Source organism: Mus caroli, unplaced genomic scaffold, assembly GCF_978045245.1.
Source record: "Mus caroli unplaced genomic scaffold, Mus_caroli_1 scaffold_16, whole genome shotgun sequence".
NCBI lineage: Eukaryota > Metazoa > Chordata > Mammalia > Rodentia > Muridae > Mus > Mus caroli.
Window position 1 is genome coordinate 5,599,347 of NW_028227271.1, and position 20,192 is coordinate 5,619,538.

Below are 20,192 nucleotides of genomic sequence, written 5' to 3' on the forward strand. Positions count from 1 at the left end.
ACCACTGAGCCATCTCTCCAGCCACCCCAGTGTCTACTCTTCTGCTGTGTAGGGACGGTAAAGAGGTAGCTGCCTGAGAAGCCTGGAGACCACTGCCACCAGAAGACGAACCCTACTAAGATGGAAAAATATCCGAATCCGGCGACTGGCGGTGGCCCGCCTTTCCCACGGCCCACTCACCGGCCGAGTTTCTGACAGACACTTCACTTCAGCCACTCCCGTTGCGGAGTCTCCCATTGTCCCGCCCTCCACAGGCTAATATTAGTTCTAACCAATAGGAGCACAGCACCCTCAGAGCAGCAACCAATCAGCGTTTAGGGCCGCGTTCCGAGCAGGCGGAGCAGCCAGAGAGCAAGCTGCGCGGTGCCGCGCGGTGGGGGAGGTAAGATGGCGCCGTGCCGGGCGCTTCACCTTTGCTGTTAGGCGCTGCTCGCCCTTTCTGTCAGCTCAGCGCGGCAACGTCGTCTCCTGCAGCGTCGGAGCCTCTCTGGTTGCTAGGCTTTTGGGGAGCCAGGTTCTCCGGTGCCGGGAGCCGTGGTACAAGATGGCGCTTGCAGGACGACGGCCAAGGCGCTCGGGCCGGGGCTGTGAGCGCTGAGGCGGCCAGGGACAAAGGCGGCGAGCCGGGGCGTGGGGGCGGGGCGTGCCGCGCCGTTGCAGTGGTGCCGCGTGGGACAGGCGCCGCGCTTCCGGTCTGCTGCTGCGGAGATTCGGCCAACGTGGTAGGGGCCGGGGCGGCGGGCGGGCGGGCGGGCGGGTCGGTGACGGGAGGCTGGAGGGCGGCGGGAGTCCCGGCGCGACCCGCGGGAGCACGCAGACCAGGACTCGTGGCCGGGCTAAGGCCGTTTCGATCTGTCGTGTGACCGCCCTCCCCGCAGGTTTTGGTATGAACAGGATTCGGATTCACGTCTTGCCAACGAATCGGGGGAGGATCACCCCAGTGCCCAGGTCGCAGGAGCCCCTTTCCTGTTCGTTCACTCACCGCCCGTGCTCTCAGCCGCGGCTGGAGGGGCAGGAGTTCTGCATTAAGCACATTCTTGAAGACAAGAATGCACCCTTCAAACAGTGTAGTTACGTCTCGACGAAGAATGGAAAAAGGTGCCCCAGTGCTGCCCCAAAGCCCGAGAAGAAAGATGGGTACGTGGAGAGGCGTGGGTTATGTGGGTGCCTTCGGGCTCTGAGAGTCGTTCTTACTTTTCAAGGCACGCCAAGCACAGGTTGTATCACCGAGCCTGCTTCAACGCCCAAACCTCCTACCGTTAGACTTTTATTACATTTTGAAGCATTTATTTCCCGTTTGTGGTTTGTTTTGTGTGGGTAGGGACACGTGGGGAGGTCAGAGGCCAATTTGCTGGAGTCGGTTCTAGTACCTCCTGGTACGGAAGGACAGACAGAAGGTTAAGCTTAAGCTTGGCTTGCAGAGTCACAGACTTCCCCCACCCCCTGGCTCCTCTTTTGAGACAGTCTCGCCCTTGCTTGGAACAGTTTTGGCAACCCTTGACGGTTTTTAAAGAACTTTCATGTGTATGGGTGTTTTGCCTGCATGTGTGTTGGTGTGTTCCACGTTCATGCTTGAGGGGAGGGCGTTGGGTCTCCTGGAACTGGAGTGAGAGAATGTTGGTGTCACCATGCCTGTCCCCTGCCTTCAGTTTTAGAGTGCAAAGGGGAGCATGATGGGCAGAGTTGGTCGGATCTGCGGAGTTTTAGGTCGTGTGTTTGTAAAATAGGTATTAAGGATACACACTCTTTGGGAGGCAGGTCAGAACACTCAAATGCTCAGAAGTGATGATGCTGGCAGCAGTGGTGCAGGCCTTTCATCCTAGCACTTGGGAGTTCAGGCCAGCCTAGTAAAAGCATTGAATTCCAGAATTGCCAGGGCTAAACAAAACCCTGTCTCAGCCCTCCCACCCCACCCCGCCAATGATGAGAACTGGAAGGCCATTTGAGGTATTTAGTTAATCGCTTGCTGGAAAAATTAAGGTTTTGAGTTCTGACTATGGTCAGACTGACTTTGAACCCTTAATTCTCCTGCCTCAGCTTCTGGAGTTCTGGGATGGTTCCTGTTCAGCTCTAAAGTCTTCTTCCTTAAACATCCATTATGAGGATTCACGTTCTGCCACACACACACACGTGGTCGGAGGGCGGCGTTCTGCTGTTCGGGTGGTGATGGGATGATGGGACTCAGGTGGTCAGGCCTTGGTGGTAGGCGCTTCTGTTTGCTGAGTCACTGAATTGGCGCTCTAAGTTAATTCTTAATGCTGGAGCGATGACTCACTTGCCAAGCCTTGTTAAGTAATGGGCACACTGTGTGTGTGTGTGTGTGTGTGTTTTGGAAGGGGCGTCATAGTTTTTTTATCATATATGTATTTAATCTGTGTAAAAATATGGCTTTACTAGGTAATTTGTAAACAGCTAGTTCTAGATTTGAAGCATGTGTGCCTGTAGTGGATTGATAGTAAGATGTGTTTCCAGAAGTAGTTTTGAAAAATAAAAGCAGCTCTGATTTTCTCTGAGATACTGCTAACTTTGTGTGTGTGTGTGTGTGTGTGTGTGTGTGTGTGGTATTTATTTATTTATTTATTTATTTATTTACTTCTGTTTTTTTGAGACAGGGTTTCTCTGTGTAGCCCTGGCTGTCCTGGAACTCACTTTGTAGACCAGGCTGGCCTTGAACTCAGAAATCCGCCTGCCTCTGCCTCCCGAGTGCTGGGACTAAAGGCATGTGCCACCACCACCACCACCACCACCACCACCGGCTCTGTTGGATCCTTTCTAAGAGAGGACCTATTAAATATTAATGTTTTGTCTCCTTAGGGTGTCTTTCTGTGCCGAACATGCTCGAAGAAATGCCCTAGCACTTCATGCTCAAATGAAGAAGAGCAACCCAGGCCCTATGGGTGAAACCCTCCTGTGCCAGTTGAGCTCATACGCTAAAACAGAGCTGGGCTCGCAGACCCCAGAGAGCAGCCGCAGTGAAGCCAGCCGGATACTGGGTAAGGATCCTCTCTCCTGGGGTGAGAAAGGAGGATGCTTACGGATGCGGATGCATGTGGCTCACTGCGGTGCTCTGGGAACCGGGTGAGAGCCAGGGGCGCCTCGCGCTGCTGCTGGTTTTGCATTTAGAGTTTGTTTAGATTGTTTCTCCCAACCTGGTGACCTTTCCTTGTGTTAAAGTTTTAAAAAGTTAAAAAGTTTGAATTTTAAGGTTTCAGGTTGAACTCTTAAGTCATGCAGCCTCATCCGTGGAGTTAGAGAGGTGGGAAGTCTTAATGGCTGCTCTTCCCTTCCTTGCCTCAGATGAAGACAGCTGGAGTGATGGGGACCAGGAACCCATCACTGTGGATCAGACATGGAGAGGTGACCCTGACAGTGAAGCCGATAGCATAGACAGTGATCAAGAAGATCCCCTGAAGTAAGTTGTAACTCCACATAAGGCTTTTACATACTTTATGTAGTTAGTATGAGAATGTAGTGTGGCATGGGGTTGATTAATACACGTGGGTGGGTTTACGTGTCATGGTTCAACACCATTTTGCTTTAAGGCAAGATTTCTTGATTGTTTGGCGGAAGTCTACAACTGGGAACTGAGTCTTGCCCTTAAGATGGTTTAGGGAGGAACAAAGGACGAGAGGGAGCCGGCAGGGTGCTGGCTGGCTAGAGAGGAGAAAATGGACGTAAGTAGGTAGTTGTCCGTCCCAAGTCTCAGGAAGAAGGAGCTATTTATACTCAGACGCTTGCAGCAAAATCCCATGGTTCTGACTCTAAATGGGAAAGAAAAGTGTTCAATAGTTGGCTTTGGTTTCATGCCTAATAAAGGAAAACTGATTTAGAAACTCAAATTTTAATTATATGTTAAGTTCTACTCTAACCCCTGGTCATCTTAAGAGTAATATCAAATTATTCCCTGTTCCAAAATCTCTAACTTTTTGAAGCAGGGTCTCATTGTGTAGCTCTGACTGACCTGGAACTTGGTATTTGAGTCAGGCTGACCAAACTCAGGCTTTGTTCTCCCTTGTATTTAGTTTTTGAATCATCTTAGCAGTTAGATAGTGTTTGTCTTCAACAGTGCGTGGTAAACACATGCACACACTATATGTTGGGAACAAAAAAGGGGGGGTCCTGGGTAGGCCCTAGGGAGAAGTGGGGGAAGAGAAGGGGCCTAATGTCCAGCCAGAGTTCTATGCACCGGTTTTTTTTTGAGACAGAATTTCTCTGTGTGGCTCTGATTGTTGTGGAACTCACTCTGTAGACCAGGTAGGCTTTGAACTCAGAGATCTGCCTGCCTCTGCCCAAAGTTAATCTTACAAGTTTTAAGTACTTAACTCAGAATCGGGAAACAATCCTTATATTAACATCAGAATAAAAATGGCCCTTTTTTTTGCAGTGTTGAATTAAAGGCATGCACCAGCATGCCCAGCCATCTACTCATTTTAAATGTATAAATAATAAGGCATCTCCCTTCCCATTCCAATTTGTGAGATAACATATTACCTAGTATCCTTTATGGCAAGATCTCCCTTTGTCCTGTCTCTTCTTTTTTTTTTTAATTTATTTATTATTATATCTAAGTACACTGTAGCTATCTTCAGATACATCAGAAGAGGGCGTCAGATCTCATTACAGATGGTTGTGAGCCGCCATGTGGTTGCTGGGACTTGAACTCAGGACCTTCAGAAGAGCAGTCAGTGAGTGCTCTTAACCACTGAGCCATCTCTCCAGCCCTGTCCTGTCTCTTAGAAAGAATCTGTTCAGTTCCTAGCACCCACATGGGAGCACTCACAAATCACTCGTAACTCCAGTTCCAGGCTATCTGAGAACCTCATCTGCACTCACAGGCCGGTGGCATGTACATAATTAAGAAAAAATTGTTTTTTGTTGTTAGTGCTGAAGATGGGACCAAGGGCATGGTTATCCATGCTAAGCACCTGCCACTGAGGTAGGCTATGCTTCCAAGCCCTCTTTATTTCTTTATTTTTTAATGTCTTAGTAAAATGCTGTGTGAAAATATTCCTGTGTAGGATAAAGTGTCAATTCAGGTTGACTTTGTTAAATACAAATTGAGGCTATTTTCAGCCTTTTACTGTTTCATTGTTTTTATTGTTTTTGAGATAGGGTTTTATATCTAGGTTGACTTTGAATTTGCTGCCTAGTCCAGGCAGGCCTGAACTCCTGGTCCTTGTGTTTCGACCTCTAATACGTGCTGGGATTATTGGCACACGTCATCATGTTTATCTTCATTACTGTTTTTTTTTAATGCTTTGTTGAATTTATCGTTTTATTCCAGACATGCTGGTGTCTATACAGCTGAAGAAGTGGCTCTTATTATGAGAGAAAAGCTAATTCGTTTGCAGTCTTTGTACATTGATCAGTTTAAAAGACTCCAACACCTGCTCAAAGAGAAGAAGCGCCGCTATTTACACAACCGGAAAGTGGAGCATGAAGCTTTAGGCAAGTTAGATGGAGTCGAATCTGCCGGTCTTACAGCTAACAAGTCTCTGTTTACTTAAACTGGAAAAGCATTCTTGATTTCTTTGCAAGTTATACCTTGGCTTTTGTAGCCTTTCTAATGGTGACTGTGTAATGTCCTATCCAGTACTTGAGAAGCTGACGGTACAGAATTTGTTGTGAACTCAAGGCCAGATAGACTGAAATTGTTTAAAAAAACTTGATTTTTTTATTTTTTTTTTTTTGGTGACTTTCTAGGTAGTAGTCTCCTGACTGGCCCTGAGGGACTTTTGGCCAAAGAGAGAGAGAATTTAAAGCGACTAAAATGTCTTAGGCGATACCGTCAACGCTATGGAGTAGAAGCCTTACTACACAGGCAGCTGAAGGAACGCAGAATGCTGGCCACCGATGGGGCTGCTCAACAGGTAATTTGCAAACAATAAGTTTGCTGGAATTTATTGTTTTATTCTAGATGTGCTGTGAGCTCTGTGTGTGCACATTCGATTCATTGATAAAATCATCAAAACACCACAGCTGGTGGCAGCGCACGCCTTTAATGCCAGCACTTGGGAGGCAGAGGCAGGCGGATTTTGGAGTTCCAGGACAGCCAGGGCTACACAGAGGAACCCTGTCTTGAACAAACAAAACAAAAAAAATACCTCGAGCAGTTCTGGCTTTGAAATCCAACTTGTACTAAAAGCACTTACCTGGATGTCAGCAAGACATGAGTCCAGGCTTTGTTCTCTGCCAGTCACCCTGTGCCTGAATAGGAAGCTTTGCAGAACTCAGTATTCAGATTGAAGGGTTTAGGGCATTGATTCCTAACTTCTTTTGTTAAGGAAGTCCTTAGTTTGGAAAATGGGCAAAAGTTTTACTCAAGCAGTTTGGAAAGCTTAAAAAAAAAAATACCAGAAGCAAACTGGGTGTGGTGGCGTGTGCTTGTCTGTAACCTCACTGCTTTGTGGGAGGATGAGGCAGAGTCAGTGAGCTTGAAACCAGCTTGCACTTACACAAGAGTTTGTTAATCATTCTACAAGAATAGCAAAGGGCTGGAGACACGGCTTAGTGCTTAAGAGTGTTGATAGCTCTTCCAGAGGACTCAGGTTTGAGTTCATGAACCCATACTCCACTCCAGCCAGCTGTAACTCCAGTCCCTAGGGATCTAAAACCCGACTGCACACACTGAGATAAACATGCAGGCAAAACACTCACACGTACAAAATTAAGTAAAGATAGCTGGGCATGGGCACACCTTTATTCAGCATTCTGGAGGCAGAGACAGGAGGATGGATCTTTGAGTTCTAGGCCAGCCAGGGCTCTTACACAGGGAAATCCTGTTCTGAAAAACAAAGCAGATTAAATGGGGTGGGGGTGGGGTTAAAAATAAATGGCAAAAATAGTAGCAGTTAAATGTCATAGTAAGGCTGACAGAATAATTCCATGACCATTGTTTTTGTTGTATTGAGGCCTCACCTGTGGCTGTGTGGCTGTGAAAAGAACTGCGGGTGTAAAGAGCCCCCAGTGTAGGCCGTGTGGGCTGGGTGTTAGAGGCTCTAGTGCACAGTGGCTGAGAAGGTGGCAGAGCCTTGGTGGCTGGCTCTCTCCTGATTCCAGTTTATTTGTCTGCACCACAGTGCAGGGCACAGTTGGATGGTTTTTCCTCCTCGGTGCTCCGACCCTCACAGAGCCCACAAGTACTGGGCTTGGACAGCGTGATGGCTGCTGTGGTGACTGAGGTGGTAGCATCATAACCTTAGGGCTTCTAAAGTCATTTGCGTAGCGTGCTTGAGGTTACAGCTACCACCTCCAGAAAGTTTTATTGTTAGAAGATAAGTTAGTTGAACTGGGGATTTAGTTTGGTGTTGGAGCATATGTGTGTGGTTCAGGATTTATTCCTTAGCATTACCAAAAAACTTGATGTTTGAGTCAGGTTCCCCCTGTGTAGCCCCCTGGTTGTCCTGGAACATGCTGTGTAGACCATGCTGGCCTCTCAGATTTGTCTCTGTCTTTGCTAAGATTGATACATTGACCACAGTGCCTAGTTAAAGCATGAGTGTTCATTAATGCTGCCAAGGGCTCCTCCAATCCCTATGCCATCAAGAATAAAGATGAACTGGAGTGTGTGGCCAAGTCTAACCGCTGATTTCCCAGCTGCTGCCTAATAAACTGTGTCCTTTGGAACAATTCCAAAAAAAAAAAAAGCATGAGTGTATAGCATACAGTCTTTCCTCCTCACCTCTGAGGGATAGACTCTAAGGTACCTGAAGGAGCCCTGAGACTTTGTAGGTATCATCACGCAGGTGTTATATGCTTATGAATAAGCCAGTGATGGCAATATAAAGTTAACGTAAGCTATTTACAATTTAGAGATAATTCCTATGATTCTGTATTTAATATTTGCAGACCCAGGCTGACTATAGGTTAACCTAGTTAAGGGACAGACTGCTCTTCATATTACTTCTACTGTGTGGAGAGGTACTTTTAGGATTAACTCCATTCTGTATGTATAAGGTTGCATTGTTACAGTATTGGTGGGTGGGTTTGTTAAATGTTACATTTTCCACTTTGTATGAATTGACTTTCCTTGTATTACTGAATAATAGCATAGTTATATGTTTTTTGTAGGGGTTTATTTGTATTTTCTCAATTTTAGGCTCACACTACTCGATCCAGTCAGAGGTGCTTAGCCTTCGTGGATGATGTGCGCTGCTCCAATCAGTCTCTCCCGATGACCAGACACTGCCTTACCCGTATCTTTACAGCCCTGTGTTTAGGTTCTGAGCCTCTGGTTAAGATAGGGTGATTGTGGTCTTCGTCAGTTTCACTCAAGATCCTGATTACTTTGGCCCTAAATCAAGGCCAGCAGTTTTCTGAAGCTGTTGGTTTCAAGCAGGCGCCTAAATAAATGTCTTTCTATGGTCTGTTGGCCATTTCAGAAATTTGAAAATGTAATGGTCAATTCATTAGAAAGAAACATCTGTGTGGATGTGGGACCCAGCTGTATAATTGTAGCACTTGGGAGGGTAAGGCAAGAGAACTGGGAATTTGAGGCGTGCCTGGGCTATAGCAAAATCCTATCTGGGGTAGATGAAGTAGGGGCGGGGAGCTGAAGACACAGCTGAGTCACTGGTGACGGATGTGAAGGCTGATGACAGTCTTAATGAGCTCCCACAGTTCCCGTATATACTAACGTGACAGCTTGAGCTTTTGTTCATTAAGTTATGTGTTAAATCTGTTACCAAGAGAAAAGGGTTACTGTGGGTTTTCTGCCCTGAACATGAGTCTCTACTGTGAGTTTTTGTGCAGTAATATTGTTAGTGCTCTAACTTGTAGGCTTTAAACTTACTCAAATTAGAAACTCTGAAAAAAAAAAACCGAAATGTTTTCTCCCCAGGAACATGAATTCTCTCTATTCTTTCTACTTGTGATTTTAAACCAATGTACACTGTGCTCTGGTATAGAACTATATGTGTTGATGGACTACAAAAGTTGTGATGTTTATTGAATTTTTATGCAACCTGTATAGTTTTGGATTTCATTTGCATATATTTAAAAGTCAAAAATATTTTTCTAGTTTAGCTTGTTGTCTTTTATGTAGTCCTACATAGTTGGGAGACAGGCAGGAGGATTGCTTGAGTCCAGGAGTGGATAAAATCACCTCAAAAAAGTGATAGGAAGAGGTGGGGAGAACCCCCTCTGGGTCTTTGATAGGAAAGGAAAAGGTTGTTTCTGTTTTTGTTTTCCCCTATTCCATTTAATGAAATATTTGAAGTTAATTATTATACTAATGCCTGAATGCCTTGCCTTTTTAGCCTCATAATACTGGGACTACAGGTGTAGCTACCACACTTGGTTTAGAGGGACTGCTTTTAACATATAAATGCACATACATTATACAAAGTAAGGAGCTCTAAGGATGTAGGTTAATGTGATTGGGTAAAGGCCAGAGAACGACAAAGGGTCCTGATGTCTGGGCTGGAGGGGAGATTGGAGACTCCTATAACAGGTAAGATATAAGAATGCTGAAAGGCGGAAAGAATGCTGCTGACATGGAAACTGTAATAGAACAGGAGATACTAAAGCAGAAATGTGGAGTAGGGGGATAGTGGAAACCGTTGTGTGTCAGCTTAATTTAAAACATAGCACTTCAGAGGTAGCAGTCCGATGATGAGGCCAAGTTCACGCTTGGGTTTGTAGTGAGTTTTTCATGGTATTAGAAACAAACATTAAAATTTCTGCAGACTTATAAGCAGAAACAACATTGTATCTCTTGCCTCTTGGAAGAGGATGGATGGTACTTGCTTCTGCAACAAGCTGTTTGTACTAGTTTCTATATGGGTTTTCTCTTGTCAATGTATGTTCCTTGGTAAGTTGTTACCACTTGACACTTCCTGTCTCTAGTTTAAATGGCTAGAGTCCTGGAAAGAGTTGGGAGTGAATTATAAATTATTGGTAGGGTTAAAATTATGTGCACAAAACTACACTTACAGCCATAACTAAAAATAACTCCTGCAGTTGGCTTTCAGTAAAAATGTAGTTTTCTGCATCGTCAGACTTGTGTTTGGCACTGCAGACTCCTGTATTGTGTTCTTGCAATGGGTCCTGGTTTATTTTCCTTAACTGTTCTGTAGATATCTGTCAGGATACAAATCAGGTTCTCTTCAAATGCTGCCAGGGATCTGAAGAGGTCCCCTGCAACAAACCAGTTCCTGTAAGCCTTTCTGAGGATCCCTGCTGCCCTCTGCATTTCCAGTTGCCTCCTCAGATGTATAAGCCCGAGCAGGTACTGTCTGTGCCAGACGATCTGGAAGCCGGCCCCATGGATCTGTACTTGAGTGCTGCCGAGCTTCAGCCCACTGAGAGTTTACCACTGGAGTTCAGTGATGTAAGTTAGAGAAGCTCTGCTCTGATTGGCCCTTGACAGAAGGCCCCGTTTACTAGTGGTGAGAATAGTTAGCCGTTTTCAGCCTAGAGGGTGATGTGATTCTAACGCATTGACTGTGCCTGTTTATCTGTCTACACTCTGTGCTCTACCTTTCTCCTCCTCAGACTTTTTGTTCTGAGACAGAACCTAATTCTGTAGCCTGAGTTGAACGTGAACTCGTGATCCATGTCTCATAAGTGTTGGTGTTAGAGACACGCACCCCCATGCCTGGCCTCCTTTGTTTCTCTGGGATGGGATTCGTAGAGCACAACTTGGGAAGTGATTTATTTTTTTATTAAGGTGTTTATATGCAGCACCTATCATTACTGAGGATGTTGGTACCATACTTTCTAATTAGATGAGTAAAAAACATGGTTTGTATATGTTTTGGTGGTTTTTAAACATCTTCTGATAGATAAGCAGTTTTGCTGACCCTTTTTAAAAAGTTTTATTTTTGACAGATTTTATTACAAAATTTATTCAGTTTTCAGACTTTATGTGGTTCAGTTCTAATTTAGTGTTTTTGATGCTGTTATGAATGGGGTCTGAACATTTCTATCTTTTTTTGCTTGCTCCTTGAAACACAGCTTTGTACCACGACTTTAAAAAACTGGCATTTGATGCCTTTTTTTCTTCTTTAAAAGTTTTTTTTTTCTTAATGTGTGTGTTTTGTTGTATGTATATATGTATGTATCCATGTATGTATGTATGTATGTATGTGCACCCTATGTGTGCCTGGCATCAGAGGTCAGAAGAGGTTAGATCTCCTGGGGCTGAAGTTATAGCCAGTTGTGAGCCACCATGTAGATGCTGGTAATTGAACCTGAATCCTCTGCAGAATTAACAGGTGTTTCTCTCCACGAGCTCTTTTGGGAGGCACTTGATGGAGCAGGTGATGTGTAGTATAAATCCCAGCTCGAGAAACAGCCTTGCGCTTAGAACCTTTGTAGTCACTGCTTCCAGGGGATGAGGTCCCTGGAAGGCTGTGTCCTGTTCAAACCTACTTTTCCTCTGCTGTTTGGAGAGAGATGATGCCAGTCTCCTTTTGCTCTGGGAGTCTGGCAGCTTAGGATATAGTCTATAAATCTCTTAGCTATGAATTTGGAGTAATTATTTTAAGGTCAAACTGGCCTAACATTTTAAGCACTTTCCTCTATGGCTTTAGAGAGTTTGAGTTCTCAGTGATGGGGAAGCTTAGCGTTAGAGTCCTCCTTCCCATGGGGCAGGGCTGCGTATTGGGCTTTCTTTTCCAGTTTACGGTGTTAGTGCCCAGAGTGGGTTTCATACCTGAGCTTACCTCTTTACCTCTGCTTTTCCTTCCCACTCAAAATAGACGTTTTCTAGTTGTCCAATGGACAAGGTTCTCTTCACCACTCAGTCCTGGCATTCTCACAAATAGACGTTGTTTAAATAATGTACCTATGGGTAGAAAGAGCTGGCACCAACCCCAAGCTTTAAAAAGAGAAATTGCAGGAAACACAGTGTGCACTGTCTCGGTGTGTGCGTGGGCTCTGTGGCCCGAGAGCTGTGTCCAATGGACGTCTGTAGTGGGTAGTGGGCAGTGTGGTTGTCTCTTTCCTCCTGCTTGCACCGAGTAGTTTGTTTACTTGCTGTTGTTTTTAAAGGCATTTTAAAGAAAGGATACATTACGTATCCCTCGAACTCTCAGAGATCTGCCTGCCTCTGCCTCCGCCTCCCTCCAGAGTGCTGGGTTTAAAGGTGTGCGTTCCCATGCTTGGCTTTAGACTTAAATTTTTTTTTTTTTTTTTAAGGATTCAATTTTATTTTATGTGTATCAGTGTTTGGCCTGCACACATGCAAACCCTGTCCATGACCCTAAGAAGCCAAATGAGTCAAAAGTCGGATCCCCTGGAGTGGAGTTAGTTCTGTGTAGAGCACCGTGTGGATGCTGGGCACTGCATCTGCGTTCTCTGGAAGCTCTTAACTGCTGAGCTATTTTTCCAGCCCCCAATTAAAATTATGTTTGGCTTTTTATTTATTTGTTTGACTTATTTTAGATAAGGTCTTGCTCTGTAGACCAGGCTTGCTTCAAACTCAGAGAGATCCACCTGCCTTTTGATTCCTGAGTGTCGGGATTAAAGTTTTAGATTTCTAAAAACTGTTATTAAACTGTGTTAACCCTTAATTATGAAAAGGTTGTGATTTCTATTCCTGGTGATTAGCACACCAAGATTTTATGCTGCATACTAATTATGTAGAATGGTTTCCTTGTGACAGCCTCATACAGGCGTATGATGCACTTTGAAGTCTTTCCCTGTCAGCCTTCTGCTCCCCTCCCTCTGCCTGTTCTTCTGTCACGTGGGACCTTTACATTCTTAGCTAGAGCTTAAACGCATTAGCCGAATTTGTCGAGATGGCTTGGAACTTAGGTTGCCACTGTAGCGCTGTGGGCCTAAATCACTGTTGGTTTGAGGAAGTAGCCAGGGACGATGTTTTTGATCTGCTGACTCCACGGTGTCTCTGGGAATGGCGGATTCATGTGGGAAGAGTAGAGTGGAGAATATAATGTCTTTTTTTTTTTTTTCCCCCTAAACAGAATACTTGAACTATGTTAAGTGTAAGACTCAAAGGCTTAGCCGTGCCAGGTGGCACAGGCCTTTAATCCCAGCTCCTGGGAGGCTGAAGCAGAGCATCCTAAGGTCAAGTCTTGCCTGGGCCACAGGGTGAGTTCCAGGCTAGCCTGGTCAACTTAGTAAGACCCATTTCAAAGTAGAGCGTGAAGAAGAGGGCGCTGAGATGTAGTGCAGTATAGAATGTCTGTCTGCCGTGAGAGAGAGAGCGAGCAAGGCCTGACCTCAGGCCACGTTGCTCATTCTAGGGATTGGAGTTAAGCATAGTATCCTGTCTTTGCCATTCAGAAACATCTGAGTTTCTGTGGTCTCTCCTCTCTTTAGTTGCTTGCTCTGAATGTTGGTCAGTCTTGTATCACCAATGTGTTTTCCAGCAGGGTTTCATGTTACTTTGTCCATAGGCTGATTGTTCTTATTGGATGCCTCAGTCAGGAGCGTAGATGTTGACTGTAATGAGAGAGAGAGAGAGAGAGAGAGAGAGAGAGAGAGAATGAATGAGTATATGAATGAGTGTGTGTGTGGAGTGAGTGTAGTGTGTGTGTGTGTGTGACAAGGCATCCGAGTTCTCTCCTTCCACTGTGTGACTAAATACAAGCCATTAGACTTTACTTACTGAGCCAACCTGCCAGCCTTGTATTTTCTCTTTATTTTTCCTTTTAAAAGTATTCTTTTACACTTAGTTTGTGTGTGTGTGCACATGCATGTGTTATGTGCACATCAGAGGGCAGTTATAGGAGTCTATTCTCTCCATCATGTGGATTCTGGGGTTCAAACTCAGTTCACCTCTCTTAGCGATGCCTTTGTTCACTGTAGAACATGTGTGATGCTGGGCAGTGGTGGCGCACACCTTTAATCCCAGCATTTGGGAGGCAGAGGCAGGCGAATTTCTGAGTTCGAGGCCAGCCCGGTCTACAAAGTTAGTTCCAGGACAGCCAGGGCTACACAGAGAAACCCTGTCTCGAAAACAAACAAACAAAAAGAACCTGTATGATACTTTTGGCACTGATCTTGAGTAGTGTGTTGTGCAGTCGTTGCAAGCATCTTTTTCCTCCCTTGGTTTAAACAGACTCTGTACCTGTTAAGCCTCTCCCTGACTCTCGGTGCTCACTCTTTCACTTCATGACTTTCCTAGTGGAAATGAGCTAAGAGAAGGCTTTCACTGTTGTTGGATCTTGTTCACTGATCTAAGCAAGGGGGGAGGGGCCTAGAGTTACATTGAGCTTTGGTGAACATTGTCAGTTGTGGCTTACTGACGTCCTAGATACTGCTGACGGACTTTTCTCTTTTCCCCAGGACTTGGATGTCGTGGGTGATGGCATGCCATGCCCGCCGTCGCCGTTGCTCTTTGATCCTTCAGTAACTCTTGAAGATCATTCGGTCACAGAAAGTGCCGGAGACCCAGTGGGTATCTTTAACAATGACTCTCAGCTAGGTTCCCTCATGTAGTGACCAGTCAGGCAGTTGGCTAGCATGAATTCCAGGGAGTAGCGTGATTCCCAAATAGAGTGCAAAAGTGTCCAAGATGGTGGTTTTCTCGGTGAATACCATAAAATGGAAATACCCGCTTTAATAAAACACCACAATCCAAAGCAGCCGCAGTCCATCACCGAGGGAAGTCAACCGGGAAGCTGGAGGCAGGAGCTGATAGAGAGGCATAAAACAACTTCTTTTGCTTTTGAATGCTTGTCGCATACTAATTTCCCAGATGAGCCGCAGAACTCCTAATGGTTCTTAATCCTCAAGAGGGGCATCCGTTTATTTGAGTGAAAGGTGATAGATACATTGTCTCTTTAAGGGAGAGTTCATCACTCCAGTTATTCTAGAATAAGGGTGAGGGAGGTTACCGATGGCTCTCACTGAAGACTAACAGTTCTACTGTAGCTGTTGGTTTCAAGCAGACGCCTAGAGAACTGTCTTCCTGTGGTTTATTAGCTACTCTGGACTTCAGTAGAGAATGACTGTTTCATTTGGAAGAAACAACCCTTGTTCTCTCTGGTTTCACAGCCTCAGTAATTCTGGTTCTTTGGATCAGCAGCAGCCTGGGGCAGCAACCAGCATGTTAGCTACTTTATCTCTCTGCTCTGTCAGAGTCATGCGTCAGGCCCATTGGAGGAGTCTCTAACCAAAGTGCCTTTATTTATTTTAATAGGGACAGATGCAGGCGGCCGGGGATGGGTGCAGATCCCAGGGACCTCGAAGTGTAGAGAAAGCCTGTGCAGCATTCCCTCAGCGTGGATTGGCTACTGCGAATGGAAAACCAGAACCCACTTCTATCAGTTGACATTCATTCTGGGAATTGTTTGCTTTTGGATTTGAACTTTCCATTCTTCAGACAAGTGTATCTCTGATCATCTCTCCCTGAACAGGGACAACTCAGACCACATTGTTTCCTTCGGGGCTTTAGAGCGCTATAGACAAACATAATCCAAGTTTATGTGGAATGAATACTTAGTATTTAAGTTTGGGGATTTTTTTTTTTTTTTTTGCAAGGAAGAACGTGAGGTGATCCCTGCCTTTGGGATGCAATGCATATTGGAGACTGCCTGGGAGAGAGACATTCTGTAATGGGACTCCTAAGCCACGGACAGAACCCCACATGGATGTCCAGGCAGGCAGTGCTGGAGACGGTGCTCGGCAGGAGTTGGCCTTTCGTGTCTGGCTGGCTGTGTCTAAAGGCCTGTATCGAAGCCTTTCCTCTGCTCGTTTCCTTGTGAATTGTGACTGAGGAGAGCAGCCCACAGGTCTGGGCTCTCCTTAGTGATTCTTGCTTTTAACTTAAGTAAGTTCCTGTGGTGACTCCATGTAAGATGTAGTGAGATTACTGTATATAGTTTCTATTAAATGTTAAAATGCTATCAAAGTGTAAAGTGATCTGGACTGATTGTGTTCTCTTCGGATTTGAGTATGTTCTGATGGGAAAGGTGCACACTTGTATTCTAAGACAGGCACTCTGGAGAAACTCATGACAGAGGTGGTACCTAGTTCCCAGGGCCAGGTAAACTTGTGTTCGCTGGAGAGCTAGGGGTTAATTCACTAGGGGGCTCGAGACCTGGCAGAGCCTTAGGACCTTGGTTCAACCCCAGCGAGGATGGTGGAATGGCAAAGCAGACAGTGTGGGTGAGTTTGTGTAAAGCCGCTTCCTAGGGGAGCGTTAGACAGAAATGATGAGCAGTTCCCAGGAAGAAGCTAATAAAACTCCCAAGGAAAGCCGCAAAGCTCCTCCCTGGGGTGGGCGGTCATCCCTTTACTGGGTGAGTCGGACATTTCTCCCTGCAAGGAAGTAGACTAGATCATTCTCTCAGCCCAGACCCCTTTCGGGTGTTGGCTGTTGTATACTCTCCTGTCGCTTATGCCTAAGATGTAAGGTTCCTGATGGTTATAGAGCATCATGGCAGGATCAGAAGCTGTGAGCTTGCATGGGGACCACTAGCATGTGAGACAGCACACGTACAAGATACAAGGTTTTTCATCTCAAAGCCCATCCCCAGTGATAACTTCCTGCAGCATTTCTGCATCACCTAGATATCCCAAAACTGCCACCAACTGGGTGCCAAGTGTCCGAGTGCCAGAGACTGGCAGGCATTTCTAGTTCAAATAATCACATCGGGGGTTGGCCAGTGGGAAGCACAAGAGCACAGTCCTGGACCAGATTGTCAGAAGGGGAACTGGTCCAAACAGCACTGAGGGCAGGCCAGAGTACATCTGTTAGAGCCAGGCCAAACTGTAATCCCCCCCCCCCCTCACTGCTGAGACACATGGAGGCCCCACAGCAGTACCCCAGAGTGGGAAGGTTGGATGGCTCATGGGAAATGTACACTATGGTGACTTAGGAGGGATAGTGGCTCCTATTTATGCTGCCTAACATTGTATTTTTGGTTTTTTTGTGTGTGGTTTTTCGAGACAGGGTTTCTGTGTAGCCCTGGCTGTCCTGGAACTCACTCTGTAGAGCAGGCTGGCCTCGAACTCAGAAATCCGCCTGCCTCTGCCTCCCGAGTGCTGGGATTAAAGGCGTGTGCCACCACGCCCGGCCCAACATTGTATTTTTGATGGAGTCAGATAAGTGCTGAGGGATTTGTGCTGTTTGGGACTTTGCTAACATTATTTTATCAGTGTCCTCTTAGCTGCCCAAGGAATCAGGAAGTAAGTGAAACTTAGAGATCTCAGCAAGTTCCTGAAGCCTGCAAGTTTCACAAGTCACACCTTCCCTAAGTTATATAAGCAGTAATTTAACTTCTGCGGAGAGGAGACTCTAAAACCAGCAAACTGCAAACCACCTCTCAGCAAGATGTGTAAGGAGCACCAGGGTTGTAACTTTTGTGAGTTATCACCATTTTGGGAGGGATGAACCTATCTTTCAGTGATGACCCTGTCTTTGGGTCATCCGTACTCCTGTAAACAAGCCAATAAACCCTACAGTTCACTGAATACTTGGATGGAATCATGTCCTTGGTGTGTCATGCATGTGCCAGCCAGGGCTCCCTAGGAAACTCAACATGGCTGCAGTGGCCACTACTGACCACAAGGGGGAGCTAGGGAGATGGGCGCAAATTAAAATACGGATTTCCAACCAACCTCTAAGGTTGGGGAAATCAGCCTGAACCAGGAAGAGTGGGAGGAATATGGGACGGGGAAGGTGGAGAGGAAGCAGTGGAAGGCTAAGGAGGGAACAACCTAAGGTAAATGGTGTGTGTGTACTGGGAAGGAGCAGATGTTACTCCTTACTGAGCCTGGGAGACCTAAAACCCTACTCAGGGCCCTTCAGAAAACAATACAAGACTGGGAAGCCTTTTGGTCACATTACCTTCTTTTCAAAGGCCTGTTTCATTGTAATAACATGGTGTTTAGAAGCACTCAGAATGTCAACAAAGTAGCTGCCACTTTCTCAGATGTAGCTCGCAGTGAATCAGCATTGACTTAAGTAAACTACCTCAGGACAGCCCAAGGTTAGAAAATAACTCCCCCCCAACCCCCCCCCCCCCATGCATTGCTCATTCCTACTGCGCCTAGGCAAGAACTTGCTTTATCATTTCTGTTCTGCATTACCAAGGCTGTAGCTCAGGTCTGTCTAAGCCCACTTGATACTTGATTAGCCATGCAAGAAAAAGACACCCCACACAAAATACACAAATCCTACGTGGTCTTACAAACTATTTTCTTACTTCCCTTCCTTCCCCCGCCTCGCCCCCCTGTGCCCGCAACACCTCTCCTCTTTTGGTGGAGTCTCAGCATTCAGCCTTGGTTGGCCTAGAACCCTCTGTAGCCCAGGCTGGCTTCAGACTGAGATCCTCCTGCCTCTGACTCCCTAGTGCTGGGTTTAAAAGCATACGTTACCATACCTGGCTTCAATTTTTTTTTTCCTTTTAAAATAAGTTAGTTTCAGCCAGGCATGGTGGCACACGCCTTTAATCCCAGCACTCAGGAGGCAGAGGCAGGCGGATTTCTGAGTTCAAGGCCAGCCTGGTCTACAAAGTGAGTTCCAGGATAGCCAGGGCTACACAGAGAAACCCTGTCTTGAAAACCAAAAACAAACAAAAAAGTTAGTTTGTTGGGCCTATGGAGTAGCCCAGCAGTTAAGAGCTCAGGCCGCTCTTCCAGAGAACCCAGGTTTGATTCCCAGCCCACACATGGTGGCTCACATCTGTTCCAGGGCACCTGATACCCTCTTCTAGTCTCCAAGGGCACAGACATGTACACAAATATATATGCAAGCAAAATACTCATAAAATAAAAAATAAACCTTTAGAAAAAAAAAGTTAGTTTGCAATCTGGGTGTGGTGGTGCATGCCTTTAATTCCAGCACGCAGGAGGCAGGGGCTGGCAGATCTCTGGGAGTTCAAGGCCAGCTTCATCTACATAGTGAGCTTCAGGACCGCCAGAGCTACACAGAGACACCCTGTCTCAAACAAACAGACAAATAAACCAAAGTTTGTACAAGTGGACTCTATTTATACCAGTACACTGTAGCTGTCCTCAGACACACACCAGAAGAGGTTATCAGATTCCATTACAGATGGTTGTGAGCCACCATGTGGTTGCTGGGTGATGTGTTGGAATAGCAACTTGCGTCTGAACACAGCACACTAGGCCAAAACAGTCCCACATGTAAGAGGTTTATTGGGGGAGAGAGAGAGGCAAGGAAGGTGGTGGTGGAAAGAGAAAGGGGGGTGGGAGAGGGAGAGAGAGAGAGAGAGATGGTCAAAGGTAAAGGTGGGAGGTGAGCCCATTGGATTCTGGGAATATGGTGACCGTTGTCTTGGCAACAGGTGTGTAGGCTGCAGTCACTTATGTGATGTCACAGGTTTCCGGAGGTCCTGATGCCAACACTGGGATTTGAACTCAGGAGAGCAGTCAGTGCTCTTTACCGCTGAGCCATCTCTCCAGCCCCGACCAAGTGGATTCTTTTATTTAGACAAAGGGAAGTGGCGTGCGTCAGAACCATCTTTATTCCTAGTCGCCTTTGCTTCACCGGTCTTGGCTCTCTCAGCCTCCGTTTCCTCATAGTCTTCCCTTTCCTGGTCTTGACAATGCCACTCCCACCCCGGCCCTTTAAGACTGGCTTTACCCTTCCTTTAGCTCTTTGTGTAGCAATATCTTTTCTTTATTTTTCTCTGAGTCTGTCAGCCTTCTGCTAGTAAGGCCATTTCACTCTGCAGGAGTGTTCTGTCTTCCATACCTGCTTCTTTGGACTACAACTGCATTCTCCCTTGATTCTGAGGCAATAGTCAAAAATAAGGCTGGAGCAGTATAGTCTGTAAACATAAAACCCTCACCTGTTCCCGTTCTACCTCCCAAGTCATGGACATAAAGACCCATTAAGTTAATTAGTAAGCTGGAAGTCTAGGCTGGGCAGATGTCGTCCACTCTAATCCTCCAGGCTTCTGCTTAGCCATGAGGTCCTTTATCTTCCTTCTGAGCCTCTCCCTGGCTTGCTCTGCTCCATGTGAGTCCCCATGGCGAGTCCCTTGGTGACCTGCTCATCATGATATCTCCTGGACCCTCTGCCTCATGGCCACATCTTGGTCTGTCCACGCGGGCTCTCTAACCTCTTCTCCTCTAGTTAGGGTGTGGCTCAGCCCTTAGCACACACCTTTAATCCCAAACAATGAAAGTAAAGTTGGTTTGTAGAAGGAAGCACCCTTGTTTGAAAGTGGTGTCTAATTGAGTGGCAGACAAAGTGACGAATCAGAGAGATTTGACAGAATAGGATACGCCCAGCTCTCATGAGAAGAGAG

General features: G+C 46.0%; 1 protein-coding gene and 2 non-coding genes across 5 annotated transcripts; all 3 read left to right on the forward strand.

Moving 5' to 3' along the window:
* Positions 1-333: 333 nt before the first annotated feature.
* Kansl2 (KAT8 regulatory NSL complex subunit 2) lies at positions 334-15,827 on the forward strand. Of its 3 annotated transcripts, none has more exons than XM_085831998.1 (10): positions 334-722; positions 879-1,137; positions 2,815-2,993; positions 3,298-3,412; positions 5,285-5,452; positions 5,708-5,870; positions 8,099-8,195; positions 10,077-10,330; positions 14,254-14,361; positions 15,110-15,827. In XM_085831998.1, exons 2-10 carry the CDS (start codon positions 887-889, stop codon positions 15,239-15,241), a joined length of 1,467 nt encoding a protein of 488 aa, XP_085688124.1. In that variant the 5' UTR covers positions 334-722; positions 879-886; the 3' UTR covers positions 15,242-15,827. The 3 variants fall into 3 exon arrangements, with proteins under 3 accessions (XP_085688124.1, XP_085688125.1, XP_085688126.1); XM_085831999.1 differs by having other exon boundaries at positions 10,077-10,228; XM_085832000.1 differs by lacking the exons at positions 334-722; positions 879-1,137; positions 3,298-3,412.
* LOC115029454 (small nucleolar RNA SNORA2/SNORA34 family) lies at positions 8,288-8,424 on the forward strand. The gene has a single exon (XR_003835030.1). It is a non-coding gene; the product is annotated as a small nucleolar RNA SNORA2/SNORA34 family (small nucleolar RNA).
* LOC115029457 (small nucleolar RNA SNORA2/SNORA34 family) lies at positions 14,807-14,942 on the forward strand. Its single transcript, XR_003835033.1, has one exon. It is a non-coding gene; the product is annotated as a small nucleolar RNA SNORA2/SNORA34 family (small nucleolar RNA).
* Positions 15,828-20,192: the final 4,365 nt, after the last annotated feature.